Here is a 27,429-nt window from a genome sequence, read left to right on the forward strand (position 1 = left end):
CCTTTATGTAAAAAGGTTCCACCCTGTATCGCCTACTGACAGCATTTTACTCATCTTTTACCCCCAAAAGCTTTTTGGAGCAGTGGGGGGCTTAGCTCCTGATCTATGGACAACTGCGGCATCCTGAAGAATTTCTATACAGCATCAGGCTGAGTATTCTGAGGGGCTGCAGAGGATTGGGCATCTTCTATCAGGTTGTCCTCCTGGTTTGTAAATGTGTGTATTAGGAGTAGGGGAGGGTGCAGGGTATGGGGGAGGGTGGCAGACTGGCAGGCCACCCTCCAGATCACTCTGGTCTGGACTCCTTTTCTGACCTCTTCTCACCTCTTAGAAGTAAGGTCAGACTAAAAGATTCTGTAGCAGGTCCCTCAAATAGACAGGGAGTGCATTAGAACAATTAGAGGTCATAACCTTTTATTTCCAAGTTTCTGAAGTTGTAGGATTTGTGTTCCTTGGTTTGGAAGAGGTGAGGTATGAAGACTGGGGTGTATCTGAAATTGTTGGAGTCTACAGGCTGCTGGGGCCTCCCAGGGAGGAAGGGGCCTCAGCTCAGGCCTCAGCTATCAGTTCAGCTCAGACATCAACTGTCACCTAAACCCTGTGCTAGAATGAGTACCTCTTGCCCTTGCAGATGCTGGATCTCCATGCTGCTCTAACTGTTTCTTTTTGTCTATCTTTGAATCTTTATTCCAGAGATCCCGTTGTCATCGGTATCCAGGGAACCCTCCTCTTCCTCCTCCTCCTGCCGCCTCTCTACCACTGCAGTCGCTGGTTGTTGCTAAGGTTGCCTCCATGGTAACATGCACATCCTGTTTACACCTCCATCTGGGCAAGTTGGTCTAAGCTAGGAACCTACCTACCCTGGACAACCACTTCCATCACCACCTGGGGACACCAATCATCGTGACACGTGGTCCGGTTCCACTCAGTTCCCCCATCCTCTTCCTCCTCCCACTGCCAAGCTTCATACTCAGAAAAGGATCTGGGCTACGGGTTGCTACTCTGAAGCTTATTGCACAAGATATAGTCGATCTATTTCCCATCTGGGCTCCCAGTGAAGCAAAAAGTAAGAAGAAGTGAGGCAGAGAGGCAAGAGACCCTGATCAGTGGAAGGGAAATTTCACATTTTCTCTGGTTGAGGGGCTTGGTAACAGCAGGCAAAATGACGAACCCAACAGAACACGCCTTGCCAGCCAACTCGATAATTGAGAGCCATGAAGGGGAATTTGGCTGCACAGTAATGGACCTGAGGAAGCTCATGGAGCTGCGTTCAACTGATGCAATAAACCAGATCAATGTCCACTATGGAGGAGTAATGAATCTCTGCAGTAGACTGAAAACCAACCCTGTGGAAGGTAAAGGCCATACCAGGGGTGGGGAATTGGAGGAAGGTGGCTAGTGTTAAAATATATTATTTTCCCAACTTATAGAGAAGGAACATTTCTGGAGACCTTGCTGGTATATCTGTGTCTGGTGGGTAAAGTATAGTATCTGAAGAGCTGAAAGGAGGTGCGGCTATGGAGAGAAATGTCATTTCTTTCCCAGAGATGATGTTGAGTGACTGTGGTATTCTCTGAAGATCATTCTTTCCTCCTTTTTCTGTATCAATGTACAGAAGGCAGAAGATCTCTATTTTATAAATGTTTATGTTAGAGATGCTTTTATCAGTGATCAAGTCCCTTATTCTGTATCAGTCTTTGATTGCAAAGGGTTGAAGTGTATAATTCTTCCCCACACTGATCTACAGTGTATATTGAAGAAAAGTGGGTGAGTCCATCTACCTAATGTAGCACTTCTCTATGGTACACAGTTACAAACAGGATGGTAAGTCATAACGTAGAGAGTTGTACCCACCATATCTTTGGATTACTCACTCTGTTTTCTTTCAGGGAATTATTGATGACTTTTTCAACCCTGTCCTATGCACTTTTAGTATAGTTGTTCTTAATCTATTCTTAAAAGAGAATGAAAAATCCAGCTTCATGCTTACCTGGCTCAGCCCAGTTGCCCAGTGAGCCATGGTAATTTTGCCTCATTGAAATGGAGAGAGTACCAGAGGAATCTTATTTTCTCCTTTGCCTGGTTTCAGTATCTGTTACAGGTCCTTGCTTGGTCCTATCAGTCAGGTAGGCCACGGTTGAGTAGCTTGAGATAGAGCAAAGATCTTGTCCTTTAGATGCCTTCAGCCTCTTGAGGTATACCATTTCTGACCCTTCCTTGGAGGCCACATCATACTTCTTGCCAATTCTAAGAAGTTTTGACCCCTAGCCAATGTTATAAGTTAGTGACTTGGAGTCCAGACTCTCTAGGATTAAAAAAAGGAAGAGATTTTTATCTAGATATCTGTACATTGCCCATGTCTTATTTTATTTTATTTTATTTTATTTTTTGCAATCAAAGAGAGCTGCCCTACACATTCTCTGTACTTCTAGAATTCAGTTTCTTATCTCATAGGCTCTAAGTTCAAATATTAGCTCTACCATTTACTAGCTGAATAGCATTGAGCAGTTTGCTCAGCCTGCCTAAGTAAACATCATTTTCTTCTTTGAAAATGATGTTAGTATCTAGCCTGTAGAGTTATTGGAATTAAATAATGTAATGTTATGTACAATGCTTACGCTTATAATGGGTGTTCAATAAATTAGTCGTCTCACATTAAAATGGAGTCCATGTGTCTGAAGATATTTGCCAGAATATGAGTGCCTATGGAGTGCAATGTGTTATTACATCTGGAGAGGCTGCTGCAGTCTACTTGCAACCACTGTCCATTTTCTCCATTCACCTGTTGATGTCAAAAAGCTGTTTAAGATGGCAGTGCTTAGTTGCTTTCATGTGGCTTAGCAAAGGCCTTCTGTTTAGTATCTAATGACTGCCCTTTGGATAATGCCTACTTCTTGTCAGCTAGATTTCTTTATTCTGCCACTTTCACAGTAGCATTGACCTTAAAGAGAGGGTATTCTATTATGTTTAACTGAGATACTGCAATACTTTCGAAACATTCATCAGAATTTAAGCAGGATCTTTCTTTTCCCCTTCCTCTTCTGTTCTTATCCCTTGGGTCAGTTGTTTCTCTCACAAAGTGAAACTCAGAAGTCCAAATAAGCTGGAACCTAAGAAACTCCTAAGAACAGGGTCCAGACCTTCCTCCCGATTTTCCAAACCCTTTCTCATAGCTGTTATTGTTAACTTCCTGATTCCCCGAGAGCTTCATTCCCAAAGGCCAGCATATATATGTACTTAATCTCAACATCAGATATCAAATGCTTAGATTCTTCCCAGTCCTGGTTTCAGACCTGTAGTTGAAAGTCACCCTTCTGATGTCAGGTGCCTCTGTTGCTACAGACCCTGGCCATGCTATATCCCAGTACCCCTACCATTGTCACAGTTGTCCACTGCCATTCTCCTGCTTCCTTAGATCACAAATATGTATCCTGATTTATTTCAACTATTACGACTCTTACCCATAGGGCTGGTCCTGGAGCTGCTGAGGCAGGGTGTCAGAAAATAACTTTTCTGCGAGTAATTTTTAGCCCCCAGTGCCAACAATGACCCCCTCATATGTGAGAAGGGTACAGGGATAGGCAAAGGAGACACAGAAGAGCTATGACACAGAAGTCTCTCCCCAGACAGGGATGGTGCTGAGCAGTTTGGTTGGACAGGCTGAGAAAAGAGCATCAATATCCAGGTGCCATAAAAAAACCGCCTGTTCACAGAAGACCACTGAGGTGCCTGACAGCCTAGCATAGCTGTGGGAGGCCCCTGCAGGCTAATAATAAGAATAAAGAAATTTTCCCGGTGTTAGAATTCTGCTGATTGGAAACCAAGGTGAAGTAAGATAGGGGGGATTGGTTCCTAGAATATGACTCTTCCCCTTAATTTTCTGTTGGATTGATAGTATCTTTAGTATAGATTGGTAGATTGTTTTAAACCATAGCTACTAAGGGGTCTTATGGAACTTGGAGTTTATAACATTTCAAATACTAACATGTTTTTTTTATTCTGTCTCTCTCTCTCTCTCTTGCTCATAACAGACCAAAAGGTTTAAATGACTTGCCTAAAGTCTTACCACAGGGTAGAACTCGATGGAATAATTCATGTTTTCTGATTCACAGTCCATTAATGTTCTGCTGCCCCTTTGGCTAGAGCAGCAACACGGAGAATCTCAGAATCACAGATAATTTTACAATTTGTTTTGTATTCCAATGCCTGATAAAATGTCTAACCGTGACCCAATGCTAATGTGAATTTAATGTTGGCTTGTGTTCCTTGAGTACAATGGCTAGTTGGAACAAGAGGAGATGCCCCAGTGGCCAAGAGTTGGTTACATTCGAGACGACGTGGAGGTGCTCAGCCTCCATGGCATTCAGCAACGACCAGACACAAGGCTGAGTGTGAGCAAAAAAGGGAAGGAAAGTTGGGGAAACAAAAAAGGGTGGGGGAGACGTGAAAGATGACACATGCTTTCATCTAAGCCACTAAAGAGTTCAGCCTTCATGGCCAGGTTAAAGAGAAGCAGAGAGGCAGAGGTGAGGCTCTAGTTCCTGGATAAGTGGTTGTTGTGTTGCCTGAGGTTTATCAGTAGGGAAAACCTGAGCATTTTGCGCCAATGGAATCTTTTTAGTTTGCTTGCTTCTTTCCTCATTCCAATTTCTTTATTCCCCCTCTTTCTATTGCCTCTTCTTTCTCCATTACATCCCAACCCCAACCAATCTCTCCAATCCCCAAAGAGCTGAGCATTTTGGATGATACCCGCTAGAAGATAGCTTTTTATCTTCTGATCAGTTTTGCATGCTATCTCCTGGCTTCCAAGAGCAAGAGAAACCTTTGTGAATCTGGAATGAGAATTACCCATGGCTTAAGGGGAAGAAAGGAGAGGTATTTTCCTTAGTCTCAGTCTCCCTTTGTGTGCAGGAAGAAGAGAGAATCCTAGTTGAGAGATTCTTTGGTCTAGATAGAAAGTTGTATGAATTCTTCTTCCCCATAGAACTTTTCCACATTGGTCCTCAGCTGTGTTACCCTTTTTAGGAGGAAGAATGATGTTTTCTGAGGAGGAGCTAGGCCAGCAGTTAGGGGGGAGGTCTGGGCCCAGATAAGAAAGGGCAGAGAAGGGGAGCCTTGACTAAACAATGAATCATTACCTGTGGGCTTCTTTCAGAAAGCTAAAGACTATTTATGTTGAATTTGGATCTACAATAATGTTGGTGGGAATTTCTGTTTCATGTTCCCTCTGTACCCTGCTATTCCTTTTCTCCTCTGCAGAGTTGAGGGTGTGACAGTGGGATACAGAGGGTTTCTAATTTCTTTTCAACCACATTAAACAAATATTTAATGTCCAGCAGGTGAACACACAATGGTGAACACGACAGGGACAGTTCTTCCTTCCATAGAGCTTACAGGCAATAAGAGGATACACAAAAATTAAGGCAATTTCAGAAATATTGTCATAGTGCTATGATGGTATTATGGGAGCACATAGTACAGGGACCTAAGCTGAAGGGATTGTAGGGAAGGAAAAGGGGGCCTAGGAGTCAGAGATAGGACTCCTCCATCATGTGATTGCCTAGGGAAGCTCTGGCCTGGCCATGCTCTGTGGTAATTGCTACCACTTACTAAATGTTCCTGGCATAAGATGCAAGCATCTTTGCCTTGCCTAATTACTGAGCACCTACTAGGTTTTGGGAGCTGAGATTCTTTGGGGAGTAAACAGCAGGAGGGGGAAAAAATCTGTTTTAAGACAGCCCAAACTTTGATTTTGGTTCATTAACTGCAGGATTTAGGTTAATATCTCCTGCCATCTTAAGGTCTCTGGGGTTTAGCTGTGTTCCTGTTGCCATGCCTTTTGAGGTCAGTGGCATGTTCTACCAAGAACTATCCATTTTCCCATAAGCTGGGACATACTGGGATTGGGCTCTTCCTCAGTGTGGGAGATTGAAATTTCTAGTAGCATTGTCAATCTGAAAGAAAATTGCACACGTAGCCCCAATAAATGTTCACCTACAGTACTTCTAACACTAATATTATTTACATAATGGGATCTACAAGAAATAGAAATGGATGAAGTAATACAAAAAGTTCCAGTACCTTTCCCACGCTCTAACAGATGAATGCATGCCCCCCATTTAGAGACCACTGCTTTAGAGAATGTTGATGTTGCAGGGGATGTAAAGAAATGGGCAAGTGGATATGGGATGGAACGGATATGAGAAGAAGATGGGCAACTGGCTTCTCTGAGATTTTCCTCCCTATCTGTAGGGCTTATAGTCTGTTTTAGAAAATCCACTTTTAGGAGTCCATCAATTTCAACTTAGAAGCATAGCCAAGCTACCTCTCTTTCCTCATGCCCTCTGCCCCATAGCCGTCACCTGGAAGATGCCAAATAAATTATTCTAAAAACAATTCACGTGGGCATGACTGCTGAGAATAACAATCTGTGGTCCTCTCTGCCCATCACACTTTGGGCAGACATATTAAGTTTAAGGTATGACAGAGACTCATGCCAAAAGAATATCTTAGAGGGAGGAGAAGGGGTAGAGATGGGCAGGCCAGCTCAAACAGCCAGAGAGCAGCTACGCTGTGATGTGAGTAGCTGTGAAATATTTAGTACTTGGCAGAGGGGTGGGAAAGGTTTTCACAAAACCTGGGGGAAGCAGCATCAACAGTGGGATGGTAGATGATTGAGAAAGACAGGAGAGAAAAAGCGCCCTCCCTCAGTCCCTCCTCCCCCTGCAGGGAATTCCACGTTGCATCCTGGGAGTTCCCTGTCTGGTTTGAGTTATATGCCTAGGGCTGAATTAAGCCAATCGTGCGTGACAGCTGTGGGCCTGCTCTTTCCCAGGCCAACCCCAGGCTCTGTGAATTCTTTTCTATCCAGCTCCTCCTTGCCCAGAGTTGGGCTTCTGGCTTAGCTGGCATAATGCTACCAAGCAGGGGGTAGAGAAGTCTGGAGGCAGGGAGAATAGTTACATCTCCTGAACCTGAGAGCCCTCCCTGCTTTCACCCCTTCCACCAGGCCTAGAGCCTTTTGTGCCACATTCCTTTGGCAACTCAGCAGAAACTCTTGCGAGTTTTGTTTTGCTTTAAACCTTCTTGTCATTGCCTTGCACTGAACCGTCAGCCAGGGGAGGGAAGAAGGATAGCATTCCCTCCTTGGCTGAGGCAGATGTTGCATCCACCCTTGGAAGTGGAGCTTTCGCTCTTTTTATTTAGCTCTGAGGTGTGAGTACTGGGGGGTGTGACACCGGAGGGGAGTGTGTGCATGCAGCGTGGGAGAAGGCGGCCGAGCAGAGGGTGAGGAGGGCACTCCGGGGAGCTGTCTCTTCTCTATGCCGGAGTTGGAGTGTTCAAAAAAGGCATACAGCAGAGGGCCAGATAAGGGGAGACATTCCCTGAGGAAGCTGTCCACCTAGGGCAGGGCTTTAGGATTGAGAGTGAGAAAGGGGCATTCTTCTCTAAGTCCATCATCCTCTCATTGTGACCTTAGGGAGACTGCCTTCTCTCTGGGGGCTGGAAGGCCAGCAGGTACAGAGCACATCTCCAAGCTGTGGGTGTGTTAAGCTAGAGATGCAGAAGCAGGGAAACTGCTCTGAATCCTCGGAGGAGTGGCAATGGGTTAGCAGCAGGAGCTGTCAGTCCTTATGTTGATCTTAGGCTACTCTTCCCTTTTGCCCCCTAATCCAGGGTTTTTAAGGTAGGACTTGAAAGGTATTCTGATGTCTGTTCTTATATACCAAATAGGATTGCCTTCAAATCAACCCAGAGAAACCTCTCCCTTATACTATTTTTGTAGGAGAAGATTCTGCTGTCCCATTGGCAAGGTATCATAACTCAGACAGCTGGGAAGTCCCTCATGATGTCTAACCTAGCCCCACCCTTTCTGGGCCTGAGCTGGCTCTGATAAGGGGTGCCTCTGCCGACAGTCCTCGGCCTCCTAGGGAAGCTGGCCCTGGTCCTTCCCTGCTGGAGCCAGGCCACTGAGGGCTGGGCTGCCGCTTCTCTTCCCAAGCCCTGGGTCCCCGCACAGGCTCATAGCAGACACAGATTTTCCACTGCTGCTTATTCCGTCTCCCGCCAGCCTGGGCAGGGCTGTGTAATTCCCCAGCGTGGGGTGGGGGCGATGACTTCGCAGACTGACATTCTTGTCACCTCTCCTAGCTCATGTGTTAAGTCTGGCTCTTGGGGCCAGATGTACTCCCGATTTGGGTGGATTTTCTCTCTTATGTTCTTGGGGACAAGGTTTCTTCTCATTTTCTTGATGTATTTTTAGGGGAAACCCTTTTCCAGTGTTTCCAGCATTTTCTCCCTGCCAAGTCTTCCTTCCCCTCTTCGGGAAGCGGTATATTTTAGAAGCAACTGTGGAGATAAGGGACTAAAACGCCCTCCTCGGCTGGACAAGTATTTATGTGAAATCACAGCTGCTGAGATCAAGGCCTGAGAGCCTCTTGGGGGCAGGAAGAATGGGAATGGAAAGCCCAAAACTGGGGATTGGCCGAGCTCCCGGTCCCACATGGCTTTCCTGTGCCATGCCACATGTCAGAGAGGATTCCCAAGGCTACTACGCTGACAGCCCCAAACTGCCCCTCCCTGCCACACGGCATGCTGGGAACTTGGGCAGCCACTTGACTTCTTAAGGTAGCTATTGTAAGAGCGCAGGGTGACTTAAGGTGGAGCAGAGAGATGAGAGAAAATGGCAAAAGGGAAGTAAATGTGTGACTTTGAGGGCGTCTAGGTAAGAGCAAGGCCTGACCTTTTTTGTTTTCCATAACCTGTCTTGTTTCATTTGCTTGGGTCCAAAAAAGGCCAATAATGAACCTTTTATTGAATACAAAATTCATAGGTTAGAGTCTGACAGACCTGGTGTCACCATCCCTGAGGACAGGAAAATATGGGACTAATTCACCCCGGTTGTAAATAAAGAGTGGGAACAGGACTGATTTGCATAGAGGTGTAGAGAAAAGCAGCATGTGGGCCTGCCCCGAGGTAAATAAAGGAGGGTGGGTGACCAACCATCCCTGTTTGCCAGGGGCTGAGGGGCCATCCCAGGAGGCAGGAGCTCCAGTGCTAAAACCTGGAAAGCCCTAGACAAACCAGGACAAGTTAGTCACACCAGAATGAAACCTCAGCTGAGTGCAGCTGCCTCCACACCCCAGCCCCACTATGTGTAGGTTGGCAAACAGCTGCTTCCTGTAGAGCGGTATAGACTGCCGCGTCCTTACTTGAGTAGTTACAAAACCTCTCCAGGCCATAGTTTGCTTATATGTGAGGTGGGGTTAATAGCAGCTACTACATAGGGCTTTGCAGTGTTTCAGTGAGAAGACACAAATGTGCCTGGTGAAGCATCTGGCACAATTGTGATCGCTTAAATGTTCACAATCTTATTTATTACTCATTCATGCAGTTCAGTCAATAAATTTGTGTGCATACTATGTGTCAAGCACTGTTCTAGACCTAAGGAACAAAGGCAAAAATCCTGCCCTTGTGGAGGGGGATAGACAAATGTAGGATAAATATATAATCTGTTCTGAGAGAAGACCTGTAGAGGGAAACAGTTAAGCAGGATAAGGGGATCAAACGTGCTAGGGGCAGAAAAGTCCGTGTTAAATACGGTGGTCAGGGTGGGCCTCATGAGGAAGGTGGCATTTGTGCAAAGACCTGAAGGAGGTGAAAGGATGAGCCCTACCTAGTGAAGAGGAATCTGAGAAAGGAAACGTGTGCAGGGGCCCTGAAATAGAAACGTGTCTAGTGCATGCAGAGAATGGCAGGAAGGCTAACTTGACGGCATCTCAATGAACAAGGGGAAAATGGTAGGAGTTAAGGGGTGGGGGGCTGGGGGCTCATAAAGGGGGCTTATAGGCCATCGTAAGGTCTTCTGTACCCAGTTTCATTCCAAGTAAAAGGCACCAGAGGATTCTGGGTAGATGAGTGTCATGGGTTGGGCTGTAAGAGATCATTCTGGAAAGAGAAGAGACTGAGAACAGAAAGGCAAGGGTGGAAGCAGCAGGCCAGTTAAACAGTCGCAGTGGTCCAGGCGAGGGATAACCGTGGCTTAGACCAGGATGGGAGCTGTGGAAAATGAGAAGTGAGGGGACCTTGGATATATTTTGAAGGTAGAGCTGACAGATTCCCTGACTAAATGGATATAGTGGATGAGAGAGAGAGAGAGGAGTCAAGGGTGATTACAAGGCATTAATATGAGAGCAGGGAGAGGCAGGGCTACCTCAGATGGGGTGCTTTTAGCTAGACTGTTCTTGTTGTTGTTGATGTCATTTTGGCCTTCATTAGACTTATTGGGATGTCCCTTGATGATAACCTCTAATATCTGATGTCTTGATTTGCCCTCATAGTCATCTACTCACGTTTGTTAAGGAGGGAATAACATCTCCTTCCTTTACATTGTGAATCCTGCTTTCTTGAGAAACATCCTAGGTAGATTAACAAATTAGCAGAACTCCTATTTCCCTCCAGCAAGCCTGGCCGTCCAGCACAGCAGTTCCAAGTTGGCACAGACTTGCTATCTCAGGTCCCTGAGAGAGAGAAGCAGCAAGGCCCTGTCCCCTGGCACCTCTGCCTCTGCCTGCCTGGGGATCAAGATGCCCTGCCCAGAAACACTCCTTTCCCAGGCCCTGGATTTTCTTTCCTGCTGAGAACTGACTCCTCAGAGTGGTGGAGGCAGGGATTCTCTGGCAAGCAGCCCAGCTTGCTTCTAGTGCTTTGGCCAAACCTGCTCCCCTGCAGAGCTCTGCTGTGCCTCTCAGATTTCCAGCCAAGGTGGTGCTTTTGGGTCCAAGGAGGCAGGAGGCCCTGGATAAGAGCATCAGGTGCCACTTCCCCTGTTTCCCTCTCCCTAGCACTGGCAAGAGGAAGTGGTCTGCAGTCCCCACTCCACAATCGTGGGTGCCAGTGCACACCTCCACTTTACCTCCAGGCAGGGTCCCCAGGTAGATTTCAAGTAACTCTCCTGATGGTTTTTGTTTTTAGGGTGGAGAAATGGACCCTGCAAACAATACTCCCTTGGGTACCTATTTTCCCATTTTCAGAATCTTGCTCTGTCTTCCTTAGTTCTAACCCAAATCTCTCTCCTTGCCATTTAAAGTGACACTCTTGCATCCTATTCAGTGGAGATGGAGAATAGATGTCTGCCCTCCTGCTAAGCCCCCATTCCCCACCAGTGGAGTAGCCCTTCACGTTGACCAAAGTGTGAAGAAGTCCTCTGGCATCAGTATCCCCATTTTCTCCTTGCAGCTTCCGGTCATCTGCTTTTCTTGCACCTCTGTGTGAAGCTGTGTTAAGTGTCCCCATCCTTTGATTCTAACCCTCCTCAGCTGCTGATCTTTTTTCAAGACAAAGGTTGCCTCACCCTGCCTGTGGGGAACCCACAGTATAGCCAACAATGTCCAGTGCCAAAACCAGGGCTAATTTGCTAATCAAGTTGTGTAAACAACTTGATAAATGTCACCTGGCATTAATTAAAGTTAGAGGCTGTCTCCTCTTCCCTTAAAGTGTAACACCCCTGGGGCCCAGGAGAAGGGCCTAAATATAAGGAAGACACTGGGAATAATTCTGCCTCACTCTTCTTCTCTCTGGCAACATGCCTGGACTATGTGTGCACACTCACACAGGTATGTAAGCACACGTGTGTTAGTGGGGAGCATGCTGATAATCAAGGACTGAGTACTAACTCAGTGGCTTCACCTTCATTGTTCTCTTTTTATTCAACCTGAATAATAGTGCTTCTCCTAGTACTTTGTCTAAGTAGTACTTCTCTTAGCACCTAGTACATCTCTAAGTACATAGTACTTAGCAGAACAGTAGTACCTCTTAGCGATGTGTGTGTGTCTATGCATGTATGCCTCTGTGTGTGACAGAAAAGGATGGCTGTGTGCAAAACAGGGATGCCCAAAGTTGAAGTCTCGAAGCCTCTATTCTGTTGATCTCCTGAAACCACTGAAACTTGGACAGGACAACTGGTTGGGCTCTGTCTCCTAGCCTCCTAGCATGACCTTGGGCAGATAGCTTATTCTTTCTGGCTTTTGTGTATGAGCCAGTGGGTGGAAGCCAGCTCTGTTTTTATTTTTTTATTTTTTTTAACATTTTATTTTATTTTATTTTATTTTTTAATTTTTGACTGTGTTGGGTCTTCATTGCTGTGCACGGGCTTTCTCTAGTTGCGACAAGCAGGGGCTACTCTTCGTTGCGGTGCATGGGCTTCTCATTGCGGTGGCTTCTCTTGTTGCAGAGCATGGGCTCTAGGCGCGTGGGCTTCAGTAGTTGTGGTGCGTGGGCTCAGTAGTTGCGGTGTGCAGGCTCTAGGGCGCGTGGGCTTCTGTAGTTGTGGCACGTGGGCTCAGTATTTGTGGCTCACAGGCTCTAGAACACAGGCTCAGTAGTTGTGGCACACGGGCTTAATTGCTCCACGGCATGTGGGATCTTCCCAGACCAGGGATCAAACGCATGTCCCCTGCATTGGCAGGTGGATTCTTAACCACTGCGCCACCAGGGAAGTCCCAGCTCTGTTTTTAAATCATGACCAGCATTTACATGTTAATGTGCGAGGAAAGTTCTGTGTGAGTCTCAGGAAACGTTTTAATGTTTGTGCTCTTAGAGCTGGAGCCTGGAGCAAACTCCATGAGGAAGAGATGAAGTTTTAGGTCTAGGTTAGCTTACCCTGGAGACCAAGAGAAGGTAACCAACTTGTGACCAACTTGTCTTGGTTTGCCCCCATTTTTAGACCGAAAGTTTCACACCCCCTGAGTCTGAGCAAAAAGTCTGTCAGCCACAGAGACCAGTCACCCTAACTGGATCTCATACTTGGGCAGATCGGGAAGCAAGGGATCTTTTTTAAAGGGATCTTTTAACTGCCTTCTTCTGCCATTCATCCCTACCCCTTTTTTCTCACTCATTTGCTCCACTCTTATGTCTTTTTCAGGCCTATCTGGAAACCCTGCAGATCTGGAGAAACGTAAACAAGTATTTGGACAAAACTTGATTCCCCCCAAAAAGCCCAAGACCTTTTTAGAATTAGTGTGGGAAGCCCTTCAAGATGTCACACTCATCATCCTGGAGATCGCAGCCATCATCTCCCTGGTCCTGTCCTTCTATCGCCCCCCTGGGGAAGAAAATGAACGTGAGTATCTTGAACAGACCAGCATGACTCTGATCTGGGTTCTTTCCAGCACCACCGAAAAGCACTTATTATTCACATTGACAGATTATAGCTTAAAAATGCCCCCCCATTATCCAGAGTGGGTTCTCCAAAGGAAACTAACAAGTAGCTAGTAAGCTATTCTTCCAACCTATCCTGATTCCAGGGTCTTTTCCCCCTTTTCCCATCAAATCCTTATTCAGAATGTCTTAAATCCTCTATGCTCACTCAACCAACAAAGCCCTGCATCTCAGAGTTCCCCCAGTTGTGTGAGCATCTTAGGAAGTAGTAGTGGGAGCTACCATGTTGGCGGTCACAAGTTCTTTATATGTGACTTGCCTGTAATTTGTATTGACATGTTTCATGCTATTTAGTCATTTGCTTCTTTTGGGTAAACATAAATAGTTATATTGGTGGTGAGATGACGCCCAATCCTGCTGTCCTCCAGTATCCTCAGAGGAGAGCTATTCTGCCCAAGAGAATAGCTGTTATTCTCTTTCCCTGATTTTCTATCCTGGGGGGTTGCAGAAGCACAACCCCCATTTTTAATGTCAACAAAAGCCCCTAGGTGACCCTTCTTTTCTCTACTTTCCCTGGGCTAGAGTGTGGTCTAGCTGTAACTAGCCCAGAAGACGAAGGGGAGGCAGAAGCCGGCTGGATTGAGGGGGCAGCCATCTTATTCTCAGTGATCATCGTGGTGCTAGTGACTGCCTTCAATGATTGGAGCAAAGAGAAGCAATTCCGGGGGCTGCAGAACCGCATTGAAAAGGAACAGAAGTTCTCCGTTATCCGAAATGGTCACATCATTCAGCTCCCTGTGGCTGAGATCGTGGTGGGTGACATTGCCCAAATCAAATACGGTGAGAGCTCTGTGTTTCTTGTACCTGTGCCACCCTCCCTATTTGAAGGCTAGGTCCGTTGGCATAAGGGGGCTGCTTGGAATTGCTGAGGACCCAAAAAGATAAGACCCCAAATTGTGTTAGCTTCTAGGTTAGAGTTTAAGGAGGTTATGGGAGAGAAATTCACAGAAAGCAGTAACTGAAACTCCCAAAGACTGTTAGACTGTACCCTGTGTGTCTTAGATTAAAAGTATATAATATTCAGTCCATGGGAAGGTGTTTGGGGATCAGTAACTGTTTGAATTTATAATACCCGGAATGGAGTCTTATCCCAGGTTGTCAGAGCTGAAGTTGTCTTTCAGAGGCTCTCCAGATTCTCCCTGGGCCTTTGCCCTATAGGCAGGGCCCATGGGAGCAGCCCTGAGATGGGGTTGGATGGTCCTTACCTACGCTCTTTCCCTGTTGCCCCTTCACCTCTGTGTACTAGGTGACCTGCTGCCTGCAGACGGAATCCTGATCCAGGGCAATGATCTCAAGATTGACGAGAGCTCTCTGACTGGGGAATCGGACCATGTCAAAAAGTCCCTGGAAAGAGACCCCATGTTGCTCTCAGGTATGGCCTCTGGCTACACCAGTTCCTATTCTACCTCCCCCCCAAGACAGTCAGCCACAGAGACCATATCCAGACCTTGCTCTCCCTTCTGGCCCTGCCCCAAGGTTCAGCTGAGGCAGTAGCATATTAGTGGGTTGAATACAAGGATATCAAGCAACCTAAAAGAGGTTGCCTATGAAGCAGGTGCTATAGGGACCTTGGAAGGGCTCTGCTGGCTGGGGATGGGTGGTGGGAAAGGAGCCTTACCCTAAAGCAGTTAGACACATTGTTTTCCTTACCCCCCAGTTTGCTTGTTCTTGATCTTTTCCTACTATCTGCTGAGTATATCACTATCCATGGGAGAGGAAGAAAGAGGGATTGCTTTTTTCCAGGTTTATGTTTCACACCAAAGAATGGCCAGGTATAAAAAAACAACACATCTCTCGTCTTCTTTCTCATTTAGGGACCCATGTCATGGAAGGTTCTGGCCGAATGGTAGTGACTGCTGTGGGTATCAACTCTCAGACTGGAATCATCTTTACCCTCTTGGGGGCCAGTGAGGGGGAAGAGGAAGAGAAGAAGAAGAAAGGTAAAGGGCTTTCGGGATGAGAGTCTTTTCCCTCCCACCCCCATGGACAAACTAGGAAAGGGAGCAGATCTGGATGCAGTACCTGGTTGGAAGAATCTGCAGGATGATGAGTGCAGATATCCAAACCCCTTGTTGAGCTAAGGGTATCATCCCTGGCTCCCCACGGTGCTCTAATGAAAACCAGATCCTGACTCTAGGCTCCCCAGTCAGGTTGCATTGATTCCTGTGTCTATTGGTGGATTGTAAAGGGATGAGGTAGAAAGCCTGCCCCAAATGAGCTGGCGAGGTGCTCAACTCCCCTCTGTGTAGTCCTCCAACCCTTGCCCCTTTTTGCCTCAGACATGGGGGATTATATGAATCATCAAGGCTAAGGGAAAACTGTCCAGGAGAAGAAACTGGATTCCTGCTGAAACTATGGGCTGTCAGTGGAAGAGAGACACGGCCAAGAGAGTGGGAACAGAGAGGGAATGTCTACCCCGAAGTTAGCCCTGTCTTTGCCATTCACTTGTTCCTGAAAGAAGGAAAAACAGAAGGCAAAAAAAGATACCAAACCATATCTACACCTTTCCCTAAGCATTCCTTCTTCCCTTGGAGGAGAGAAGGATTTCTACCAGTTGGCTGGAGGACCATCTTGGGCTGTTTAGGGAAGGGCAGTTAATGAGAAGGAGACAAAACACATTCACTCAGGAACTAGACTATCCGTTTCTGCAGCTGCCTGCAAGTGAATAAGGAGGCCGCTTGCTTGGCGCTGGTAAACTGACATGGAGGCACCTTGCAGGGCCTTTGCCACCAGGCAGAAACAGTTCAAACCTCTCGCTTCCTAACCCCCACCCCATTTCTCCAAGTGGTGTGACTCGGGCTGGGAGCACCCTCCCAACAGCAACTGTGCTCCAGAAGAAAGCAACTCAGAAGTGGGTGTGCACTCACCTGCATGAGTGGCCTGGTCCATACCCCAAGGAGTCATGAGAGCCCCTAATGAAGATGGAGGTAAACAGATGTGAGCTTCCTTTACATTCCCTTTCCTGCAACTCATCCCCTTTGCTGTTGCCCTTTTGGGCTCTGAGCAGGACCGAAACATTGGATATCTGATCTCTTAATAGTCACTTTGGGTCTCCACCCCATTTTTTTCTTTCTTGTTCAAACAGGTAAAAAACAAGGAGTCCCTGAAAATCGCAACAAAGGTAACCTTTCCACCCACTCATTTGCCATCTCTACCTGCCCACACTCAAACCAGGCCTTCCCAGGCCATCAGCCTCCTCCCTTTTCCTCTCCATAAATTTGTTATCTGCTGCTGTGGCCCAGATGCCTTATCCTGAGGAAGGTGCAGAGATTTGGGGGTGGTCTCAAGCTCTCAAACCCAATCTAAGATGGGACAACAGCATCCTCTGCTGTTGGCTCAAGGAACCTCATGTCAATCTTGGAGAGCCTGTGAGATTGATCTGCTCTTCCCAGGGTGCTGAACTCTTTGCTTCACTGCCCTAGGCCAGATGTAAACAACAACGGTCATCAGTTTCTGGGTTGGAAGACTTCAGGGTCCTTATGGTGGAAGGAGTTGGGATGGGCAGTCCCTGCACCCTCCTCTTGTTGGCTTCCTCATCGGTGTCCTCTTCTGATCTGGATTCCTTCTCAGCTAGTCTTCTCGGGGCTGGAGAGAGCCCTTTCTCCATAACCTCGCTCCCCACCTCTTTCTTTGTTCTCTCCCCAGTCTGTTTTCTTCCTCCTAATCTGATGTGTGTTGCTTTTTTGGTGGCTGTGTTTACATCCTGTCTCTGTCTTGTTTGTGAGTCTGACAGCAGAGACAGTATCTCAGGAAGGGCATCTAACCAAAGGGGTCGAGCTCTGCAGGGGTGAAACTGGAGGGGTGCCAGGAACCAGCAAGAACTGCTCTCTTGAGACGGCTCCTAGAGATTTTTTCCTTTTGTAACCCACATCATAGTAGTTTTTAGAAATAAAGGCATCATGTCGGAGAACCAGGGCTCCACAAAAATAATTCTTTAATTTTAGATTTCTTTAACTCTTCTTTTTAAAGCAAAGTGGATTTATATGTCTGTCTTTATCCTGGCTTTCTCTTATTCCAGGGAGTCCCTCGTACCGGCTTCTTCCCTTTTCCCCTAGGTCCCACTCTGTACCTCCCTACCTTCATCAGACAGGGGAGAAAAGAGATTTCCTTCCCTTATCATTCAACTAATACGAGAGGGAACTGGAAAATACCCTGTGTCTGAGGTCTGTGTTTCTTCCTTGACAGTCTATATATATATAGATATAGCTATAGATATAGTGAGAGAGAGATGAACCTTTCAAAGAGCTGACTAGGACCCTTATGCTCTAGGAATATCTACCAGCCTTCCCCTTCAGCCCCTTTCTGCAGTAAAGATTCACTATATTAAGCACTGAATTCCAGGAAGGATGGTTGTTGGTAATAGCACTTAGTGGCATGACTAATCCTCTTGCTGGAATAAACATGGCTTGGGGCTCTGAGGTAGTGCCAGGAAGCTGCCACTGAAGTGGAAATCCATACCCTAAAAGCACCAGATTTCACCTCCAGTTGTTAAGATATCATTCCAAAAGCCCTAATAGAGGGTCAAAGTCAAGTTCCCTGTCTGGCATGGGGTGAGGGTGGTCAGATCTGATGTCAGGGGTCCAAGGTATATTCCAGGAATAAGACAGAAGGATTTGTTAGTTTCCACTTGCCTGCTACTCAGTGCTACTACCTTGCCTGCTTACCTGTCCTATTTGTGTGTACACCCTAGCAAAGACTCAGGATGGAGTGGCCTTGGAAATCCAGCCACTCAACAGCCAGGAGGGGATCGACAATGAAGAAAAGGAGAAAAAGGCAGCCAAGCTGCCCAAAAAGGAGAAGTCGGTGCTGCAGGGCAAGCTGACGCGCTTGGCTGTTCAGATTGGGAAAGCTGGTGAGTAGGGTGGAGCCTTCTTGGTTTGTTTATCAGTGCTATTCTGGATCCTGGCTACTTTGATTGCCTTCTTTCTACACCAACCAGGTCTGGCAGAAAGAAGCTAAAATTCCAAGTGGCTAGTGCAGTCCAGGTAGCTGTGTCTCTCTCTGCGACTGTTTAGCTTTTGCAGAGAGAGACGTTTTCCTGTGTGTTAGGGTTAAAGGCGCAAACAAATGGGAGATTTACATTAGCAAGAAGGAAGACTTTAATAGCTACTCACCTGCTTGTGTATTGGCTTATAAACTCCTTACATAGGAATGGCCAGGCATAGAGCAATCAGTTCAGAATAAGGACTGGAGGGAAAAGGAAGACAGTGATTAAAGAGGTGCTTTGCAGAGCAGAGGTCAGTAAAGGCACTCCTGTGCATCGTGAGAGGAAGCAGCTTCTCCATCGCTTGCCTCTGCACTCTCCTCTCTCCTGCCTTCTTTCAGTGGTGGGGTGGGGCGGGGGATTTGGAGGAGGGAACAAAGGAAGATTGCTCCTTCAGCGTACATATCCCTTAAACTACAGTCTTTTCCCACGGTTTATTTGCTGACCTCACCTCTCTGTTTACTACAGTCAGAGTCTAGTCCAGTACATTTCTGTGTGGGGCCTGAGAGTCTGCGTTTCTAACAATCCCCCAGGTGACGCCAGTGCCGCTAAACACACATTGAATAGCAAGAACCTATGCTGTCCACTACTGCAGCCACTAACCATGTGTGGCTGTTTCCATTGAAATTAATGAAAATTAATGAAATTAGTGAGAATTAGATATAGTTAAACATTCAGCTCCTCAGTCACATTAACCTATTTCAGTTGGTCAATAACCACATGTGGCTAGTGGCTGCCATATTGGACAGTGCAAATAGAGAACATTTTAAGCACCACAGAGAGTTTTATAGAGCGTCAGTCTGGCCTATTCATCCAGTTCTAGTACCTAGCTAATTTTGACCACCATGAAGTCTCTTGCATATAAACAATACACAGATGAGGGACTTCCCTGGTGGCGCAGTGGTTAAGAATCCGCCTGCAAATGCAGGGGAAATGGGTTCAAGCCCTGGTCCAGGAAGATCCCACATGCCGCGGAGCAACTAAGCCCGTGCGCCACGACTACTGAGCCTGCGCTCTAGAGCCCTCGTGCCACAACTACTGAAGCCCGCGCGCCTAGAGCCCGTGCTCCACAAGAGAAGCCACCGCAATGAGAAGCCCGCACACCGCAACAAAGAGTAGTCCCCACTCGCCGCAACTAGAGAAAGCCCACGTGCAGCAACAAAGACCTAACACAGCCAAAAATAAATAAATTAATTAATTTTTAAAAAACAATACACAGATGAGATAAATTGCAAGTGTGGAATCAAATTGCTGAGCCTGGCACACGGGTTTGAAACATTAAACAGATCCTACTGTTGTGCTCCTAATCCCTACCTTATTCTTTAGGGAGTACAAGCTACCTGAGGGCTAGCCACTGGTCTCCTCTGTTTATTCATTTCGCATATTATCTAGACCAAGGACCAGGGGGAAACGAGTGAGGTGCCTTGCACCACCCTGAGAGTGAATGCCTCCTTAAATTTTGCAGCCTAGGTGCCTTGCTTGCCTCACCTCTTAGGCCTGACCCTGATGAAGCAAAGTACAAAAGAATATGCTTTCAGTGATACAATCACCTCTAGCCTTGTTCTGATTCCTCTGAATCACTGGGCCCTCAGGAAAAGCAAAGACACAAATCAAACTATGATTTGAAGTGGAACTTTTCCCAGATATTGTGCCACAGGTAGATACAGATGCCCAAATACTGATCCCCTCAGCCCTCAGAGTAGCCAGGCAGCACCCAAGGCAGCTGGAGCCCCTAGACCAGTTGTTTTCTGATCTTGAGCAGATTCTTCCATTGTAGGATATGTAGGATGACCAACTATCCCAGTTTGCTTGAGACTTTCTCAGTTTTAGCACTGAAAGTCCCGCAGCCCAGGAAACTGCTCAGTCTCAGGCAAACCAGGATGGTTGGTCCCCCTCCAGTGTGCCATACCAAAACCTCTCTGTGCCTTAGAGAGACACATAAAAGGGGATGATAATAGTAACATCTCACAGGATTGTTGTGAGGATTAAATGAGTTAATACCTGTGAAGTGCTTGCCTGACTCATAGTAAGCACTATATTAGTAGTTGTTATTATTGTCATCTTCTGTCTATGCCATGTCAGGAGAAAGGTTGGGAAGCACCACTCTAAGGGATAGTTATGTAGGTGATGTGCTAACACCATAGGGGCAACACTGTGAACAAGTTGTGAATTGCCTGACATCCTCAGGCTACTAGGGAAGAAGTTAAAATTGATAAACTACTAGGAAATAGGCACCTGTAGTCACTACATTATGATTTGTAGGAAGAGAGTAGGTCTGAGATAGAATCATAGAATACTATTTTAGAAAACTAGACCAATCCTCTTATTTATGAATGAGGAAATAGGCCCAGAGAGGGTCAAGACCAGTCCAAAGCCACGAGTCAAGTTGGTGCAGTGCTGAGAATAGCACCCATGTCTTTAGAATGCAAAGCCACCTCTTTCCCCTACACTGTAATGTATAAGCACCAGAGAATGGATAGGGGCTTTGGGTATGACTTAGATAGTCACTTTAAAAATGGATAGCAAAGGCTACAATTTATGCCAATCCATCTCTGGCTAGGGCCCTAGGAATACCCTGAAGCCTGGGTTCATTTGACTTGTTTCCTGGACAGGTCTGATCATGTCTGCAATCACAGTTCTCATCCTGATTCTGTACTTTGTGATCGACAACTTTGTGATACAGCGCAGACCATGGCTGGCTGAGTGTACTCCCATCTACGTCCAGTACTTTGTCAAGTTCTTCATCATTGGCATCACTGTGCTGGTGGTGGCTGTGCCAGAGGGGCTGCCACTGGCAGTCACCATTTCATTGGCTTACTCTGTGAAGGTGAGACTGGAATGAAACTGTGTCTTCTTTCAGAACAGAGACCGGAGGGGAGGGTACCGTGTAGCCTCTGGTGAAAGGATGGGCCACTCTGTCTTCATAAACTCTGGGTGATGCCTTCAGGAGCAGAAGCCACTGGCACTTTGGAAGGACCGTCTGGATCAGTTGCATCAACGTTTAAGTAACCCAGTAGAATCTTAAGAGTATTTACAAAAATGGTATCCTGCATTTTTGTGTGGGACCAGAGAATGAAATGTGGAGAGATGCTGGCTAGGAAATGGCCTTTGACCTGTATTTGGGAAGTCTTTTCTCTTCTCCTTTGTAGAAAATGATGAAAGACAATAACCTGGTACGGCACTTGGATGCTTGTGAAACAATGGGCAATGCCACAGCCATCTGCTCTGATAAGACAGGCACGTTGACCATGAACCGCATGACTGTGGTGCAGGCTTATATCGGAGAAACCCATTACCATCAAATCCCAAGCCCTGATGTCCTTGTGCCCAAGGTCCTGGACCTTATTGTCAATGGTATTTCTATCAACAGTGCCTACACCTCCAAGGTTCTGGTAAGCGTTTCCTTTGCCAGGACACTTAAAATGGGTAGGTGGAGGGAACCATTAATTTTTTCTTGTTTATTCTGCCTGAATTGCCATCCCACATCCCATTTCCCACTCCCCAGTGAACATGTTTGGGGTGAAACTAGGAAATAATCCGTGGGAGTAGATTGGGAGATGGGAGGGAAAGGGGGAGGCAGGTAGGAATCTATAGCTATGAAATGACCTCCAATCACCAGGTAAAGGCAGTATCTCTAAAAAGATCTTGGGACTTCTCTGGCGATCCACTGGTCAAGACTTCGCCTTCCAATGAAGGGGGTGTGTGTTCAATCCCTGGTTGGGGAGCTAAGATCCCGCCCACATGCCTCAGGGCCCAAAAACCAAAACAAAAAACAGAATCAATATTGTAACAAATTCAATAAAGACTTTTAAAATGGTCCACATCAAAAAATCTTTTAAAAAATAAATAAATAAAAAGAGACCTCATGCTGGTCAGGAGTAAATGACTCAGTTTCTAGAAACTAAGAGAGAGTGTTAGAATAAGACCCACACAGGGTGAGACACCAGCACCAGCCCCAGGGCAACTAAAAAATCCCCAAGCCCTGGGTGGGTCAGGGACCACAGTCAGCACCCCCACGGGCCCTGGGTACATGTGTGAAAGCCTCGAGCGGAGTCCTTCCCTTCCTAGGTTCTCTCCCCAGCTTCGGCACCTCATCCAACACTCCCACGTGTGTTTTTCCTCTCAGCCTCCAGAGAAGGAGGGCGGCCTGCCGCGGCAGGTGGGCAACAAGACCGAGTGCGCCCTGCTGGGCTTCGTCTCGGACCTGAAGCAGGATTACCACGCCGTGCGCAGTGAGGTACCCGAGGAGAAGCTCTACAAGGTGTACACCTTCAACTCGGTGCGCAAGTCCATGAGCACCGTCATCGAGAAGCCCCGCAGTGGCTACCGCATGTACAGCAAGGGTGCTTCTGAGATCATCTTGCGCAAGTGAGCGCCCCTCCCCTGCTTCTTCCTCCCTTCAGGATCCTCCCCTCAGGGAGGTCAGGGTGCCAGGCCTCACGCTGAATCCACCTGGATGATGAGCAAACCCTCCTTCCAGGCGGTGACATCGTGACTAACATCTGAGCTTGGTTCAGGCCAAGCCTCGCTGTTAAGTACTTTGGATACTGTACTTACTCTTCACAGCTCAGCGAGGTAGATGCTGTCATTATCCCTGTTTTACGGATGAGAATTCAGAGGTGCTGGGAAGTTCAGTAACTTGCTGGAAGTGATACAGCTCTTAGTGGCACAGCCACGGTTCAGACCTAGGCAATCCAAACTTCCATTTCCTATTCTGAAAAGAGATAATAACACCCACACATCTCACAGGGTTACTCTGATTAAATGATTCAATGTATGTAAAATGCCTTGCACATAGCAAGTATTGATACTAGAAATGTTAGTTCTGTGTTCCCTTTTCCTTTTTATTCTCAATTCTGATCACAGGAAGTTGCATAATCAAAGTGGCTAGATGGTCCATAGGTCATTAAAAGGTGACCTACGTGGATCACCTACATGGATATAGGGCCAGTAGCTAAAAACCAGTGCCCCAGCTTGGCTTTCGCCACCCCCTTTCGAGTGACACGTTCTTGTTGAGAACACCCTCTGCACTGAGCACTCTAGATACTGAGGACTGAGGAAGTGTCTCCACCTTTGCGAAGCTCAAAAGAGCAGGCGATCCACAAATGAGCCTTAATATTGTATTCACGTATGAGTAGGAGCAGACAACATGGGAGAATCAAATGCTGTGCCCACCTAGACATTACCCACCTACTGGCCACCCCACCTTGGAAAAAGGGGCTCAGCTTTGGGTTATGAGTGGAGATTTATGGCCACAGAACAGTGTCTTTAGGAGTAATGCAGAGTGGCCAGAATGTCTGTAAATGACTATGCAAGCACATAGGGGGGATGCTGCTTTCTGACTGTGTGCCCTGCCAGGTGTAATCGAATCCTGGACAAGAAAGGGGAAGCAGTGCCATTCAAGAATAAGGACCGAGATGAGATGGTCCACACCGTCATCGAGCCCATGGCCAGTGAGGGACTCCGGACTATCTGCATAGCTTACCGGGATTTCAATGACGGAGAGCCCCCATGGGACAACGAGAGCGAAATCCTCACTGAACTGACCTGTATCGCAGTGGTGGGCATTGAGGATCCTGTGCGCCCAGAGGTGAGGCTTTGACTTGAAAAAAGGGCTAGGAAACATGAATGGAAGTCTTCCAGTGGCCCCGGTCCATGCGCCAGCCCAGTGTGACCTAATGCGAGGCCACCCAGGAGTCGCAGGAACTGGGGTACTAGCTCCATTTCTAGTTGTAACTTAGGAAACTTAGGCAAGTTACCTAACTGTTTCTCATTTGCTGGGATAGATGTTTCTGTGCTTCCTGCTTCACAGAACTGCTGTAGAGTACTGAACTAATAGAAAGTGGCGTTCCTACAGTTCATGCTGTCTGACGGGTAAGAAGCATAGGTTTTACTGGGCTTATTGTTTGGTACTCAAGAATCATCAGGAGATGGAATTAACTGGAACACCAACTTTGTCTCTAGCCACCTTCTTTCAAGCAACACATTCTTGTCGAGCACCCCTAGAATAGCTGCGCGTTACTCTCAATTCTAGGGCATTGAAAGAGTCTCTGCTTCTAAGGAGTTCAGACCAATGGACTATCAACCATCAAGACCCAGAGGCATGACAGTGTGTCATGCATTTGGGAAACTTAAAAGAATTGATATTGTTGGAGTATGTGCCAGGGGGGTGGAAGGTGGTTAAAACTTCTGCTAGAAAGGAAGGCAGTAGCAAAATCTCAAAAGGCCAGGCGTGCCCTGCTAAGAAATCTAGATTGTAAGTGGGAGAGTAAGCTTTTACACCTGGCTCCTGAAGCAAATTTCCCCTTCAACTCATGGTACAATAAGGCAAATTCAAATGTGAGTATCATGGATAGGACAGAAGCGAGGTGGCACCAAGCAATATAAAAATGACCAGACTTAGCCCATGCCCCATGGTTCTGCTTTCAGGGTGCCTCTCCCCTGTCCACAATGAAGGGACAACTGAACAGGAGCAGCTTACCAGGCCTCACCACCCCCACCTCCTCCATTCCTCTTGCCTCATTCTCCACAGGTACCGGAAGCTATTGCCAAATGCAAACGAGCTGGCATTACTGTCAGAATGGTGACAGGTGACAACATCAACACAGCCCGGGCCATCGCCACCAAATGTGGCATTGTGACACCTGGGGATGACTTTCTGTGCTTAGAAGGCAAAGAATTCAATCGACTCATCCGAAACGAGAAGGGCGAGGTGGGTCTTGGGTGGGAGGAATCAGGGCCTCTTTTATTAGCGGAGGGCTGGTTCATGTGTAAGGCATCTGGGACAGGTGGGAGAAAGTGGGTGGTTTTTAAACTAAAATCTATTCATAGTGAGAGGTCCCTTTTACCAAAGCTGTTCAGACAGTAAAATTGGATTTTTTTCTTCTATCTTCATTCACAAGCTATCTTTTGAGACAGTGTCACTAACTTTTCATGTCTTTCCATTTTTTTCAATTGTGGGATGATTTTGTACTGATTTCCTTCTACCTCACCCCTCCTATGTCACTGCCTTGTGACTGACAGTGGCACAGGTTGGTAAGAGGACATGGTCTGGGTGTGGAGCAGGCCAAAGCTTCCTAGTCAATGTAGAAATTGAACCTAAGACCTCAGAAGCACTACTTTAGCCACCTGAGCCAACAGCTAACCCTGGCCCACCTCTGTCAAGGGTCTAAGAAATACGGAATTGGCTCCCAGGTAGGGAATTGGTAGGAAAAAGAAGACAAGCAGGGCCTGAATGGTCACCATCCATGAATCCGCCCTGGAGCCTGAGTTGGCTGCTTCACCTCCACTGGAGGCCAGGATAACACTCCCCCGGGGGCCATGGAGTACCAGCTCTCCCAGAAGCTCAGCATGGGTAAAGAAGTAAGATTTTCCCAGATGGCTGTTCTGAGCTTGACTGACCCAGGTGTGGTCTGGTGTTGACAGGTAGAGCAAGAAAAGCTGGACAAGATCTGGCCTAAGCTCCGGGTGCTGGCGCGATCTTCCCCCACTGACAAGCACACACTGGTGAAAGGTGAGGTTGGTTCCTGAGTAGGTGCCTAGGATAGAGGAAGGCAGGCCGGGATGAGCACAGATAAGAGCCATCAACCAAAGCAACTCTCCCGTCCTGAGTAGGGGGGTCCTGGGAGAGCTTCCCCGCTCATGGGACAGTTTAGCAAACATATGAGGCCCTGGTGAGTATAAGGTATATAATATAATAAAGTTGTTTTTAAACATTATCCTATCTTGTTTGTTGATAGTACTGTGAATTAAGCAGTACAGGTTAAGCTAGTCCCATTTTGCAAATAAGGAAGTTTGAGGCTGAGACAACAAGTAACCTATCCAAATTGCCCAACTGGTAAGTCGAAGTGTTACCATTCAATCCCTGGGTCTCTGCCTTCAAATCATCCAGTGCTTTTTCCACCACATAATAGCTGCCTTGGGGCACTGGACAGGATATTCGACAAGGTCAGACTTTCTTAGCTTAGAGTGCTACCCGTGAAACAATTTACTGCCATCGGGTGACACTATAGAACCTGTAGCATAGGGAAAAAAAGAAGGAAAGAGCGTAGAAAAGGAGGTGGTGGCAGGGACCGGAGAGCAAGACCAAAAAACTGCCTTTCATGGGGAAATGGCCTCAGATGGCACATGTGGAACTCACTGTAGTGTGTCTGTCTTTCCCAGGCATCATCGACAGCACTGTTGGGGAACAGCGGCAGGTGGTGGCTGTCACTGGGGATGGCACAAATGATGGGCCGGCTCTGAAGAAAGCAGATGTTGGTTTTGCCATGGTAAGCGGCTCAGCGTAGTGTCTCTCTCTGCTGCAAGCTGCCTCCTCCAGTGGGAAGCCAGGACAGGCTCCTGGTAACCTGATGCTTCCTGTACCTTCACATCCCCCTTTGTGCTCTTTCTCTAACTCCATCTCGCCTACCTACCTGGCCAATAATAATATGTATAATGAGGGACCCATCAAGTATAAAGGCAGGGAAATCATGAGGTATCGTTACCCAGCAAAGCAAGACCAACTGAAACTTGCCCATGAACATGATGATATTGTCTGCCTAGGCACACTAGAAAATTCACATTCTATATGGAAAATGTGCACTCTATAGTTAGCACTGTTCGTCACTCTGCTTTTCACTTGTGAGTCCCGGAGCATCAGAGTCACTTGGAAAGTTCATTTAAAATCATATACTCCAAGGTCCACAGTCGGCTATCTTGATTCAGTAGCATCTGAGCTGGGTCCCGGAAGTGTTTGGATTTTCTGAACAGGCACACTTATTGATTCTAATGCTCAGGAACATTTAGAAGTCCCCGGATTGCAAAGTACATTCTCACACTCAAGTAACTTATGATTGTAAGCTTCCCATACACATTGAGCTGTTGGTGATTTTTAAGCAGGGGAAGAAGATTCAAGAAGAAATCTGTCTTTAGGGTGCTCTCTTTTACCAAAAGATAAATTTAAAAAGTTTTTACTCTAGGAAATTTCAAGAATATACAAAAATAGAATAGTTTATTGAATCCTCATGTATCTGTCACCCAGCGTCAAATATCAACACTTGGCCAATCTTGGCCCACACATACACATTTCCCCATCTCCACCTGAATTACTCTGAAGCATATCCAAGATATTATGTCATTTCATCCAGTATGTGTCTCTGAAAAATAAATATGTATCAATAAAATATATCTAAACGAATCATAGTACCATTGTCTCACAACAAAATTGATTCCTTACTATCATCAGA

The 27,429-nt window shown here is 46.7% G+C and overlaps 1 protein-coding gene across 6 annotated transcripts in view; it reads left to right on the forward strand.

Annotated features, from left to right (window-relative positions):
• Nucleotides 1-27,429, forward strand: part of ATP2B4 (ATPase plasma membrane Ca2+ transporting 4) — a 90,984-nt gene that overhangs the window by 41,196 nt on the left and 22,359 nt on the right. For 4 of the 6 annotated variants that reach the window (XM_036847284.1, XM_036847312.1, XM_036847300.1 and 1 more), the window contains exons 2-15: nucleotides 694-1,355; nucleotides 12,923-13,120; nucleotides 13,741-13,998; nucleotides 14,465-14,590; nucleotides 15,033-15,158; nucleotides 16,304-16,339; nucleotides 17,909-18,070; nucleotides 20,815-21,029; nucleotides 21,352-21,594; nucleotides 22,329-22,570; nucleotides 23,561-23,792; nucleotides 24,735-24,914; nucleotides 25,628-25,715; nucleotides 26,366-26,472. In XM_036847284.1, the coding sequence (XP_036703179.1) occupies nucleotides 1,163-1,355; nucleotides 12,923-13,120; nucleotides 13,741-13,998; nucleotides 14,465-14,590; nucleotides 15,033-15,158; nucleotides 16,304-16,339; nucleotides 17,909-18,070; nucleotides 20,815-21,029; nucleotides 21,352-21,594; nucleotides 22,329-22,570; nucleotides 23,561-23,792; nucleotides 24,735-24,914; nucleotides 25,628-25,715; nucleotides 26,366-26,472 (2,406 nt within the window). In that variant the 5' untranslated portion in view covers nucleotides 694-1,162. The remainder of the gene's footprint in view (nucleotides 1-693; nucleotides 1,356-12,922; nucleotides 13,121-13,740; nucleotides 13,999-14,464; nucleotides 14,591-15,032; nucleotides 15,159-16,303; nucleotides 16,340-17,908; nucleotides 18,071-20,814; nucleotides 21,030-21,351; nucleotides 21,595-22,328; nucleotides 22,571-23,560; nucleotides 23,793-24,734; nucleotides 24,915-25,627; nucleotides 25,716-26,365; nucleotides 26,473-27,429) is intronic. The other 2 variants (XM_036847294.1, XM_036847307.1) reach the window with 1 other exon arrangement.

This window comes from Balaenoptera musculus, chromosome 1, assembly GCF_009873245.2.
Source record: "Balaenoptera musculus isolate JJ_BM4_2016_0621 chromosome 1, mBalMus1.pri.v3, whole genome shotgun sequence".
Classification (NCBI taxonomy): Eukaryota; Metazoa; Chordata; class Mammalia; order Artiodactyla; family Balaenopteridae; genus Balaenoptera; species Balaenoptera musculus.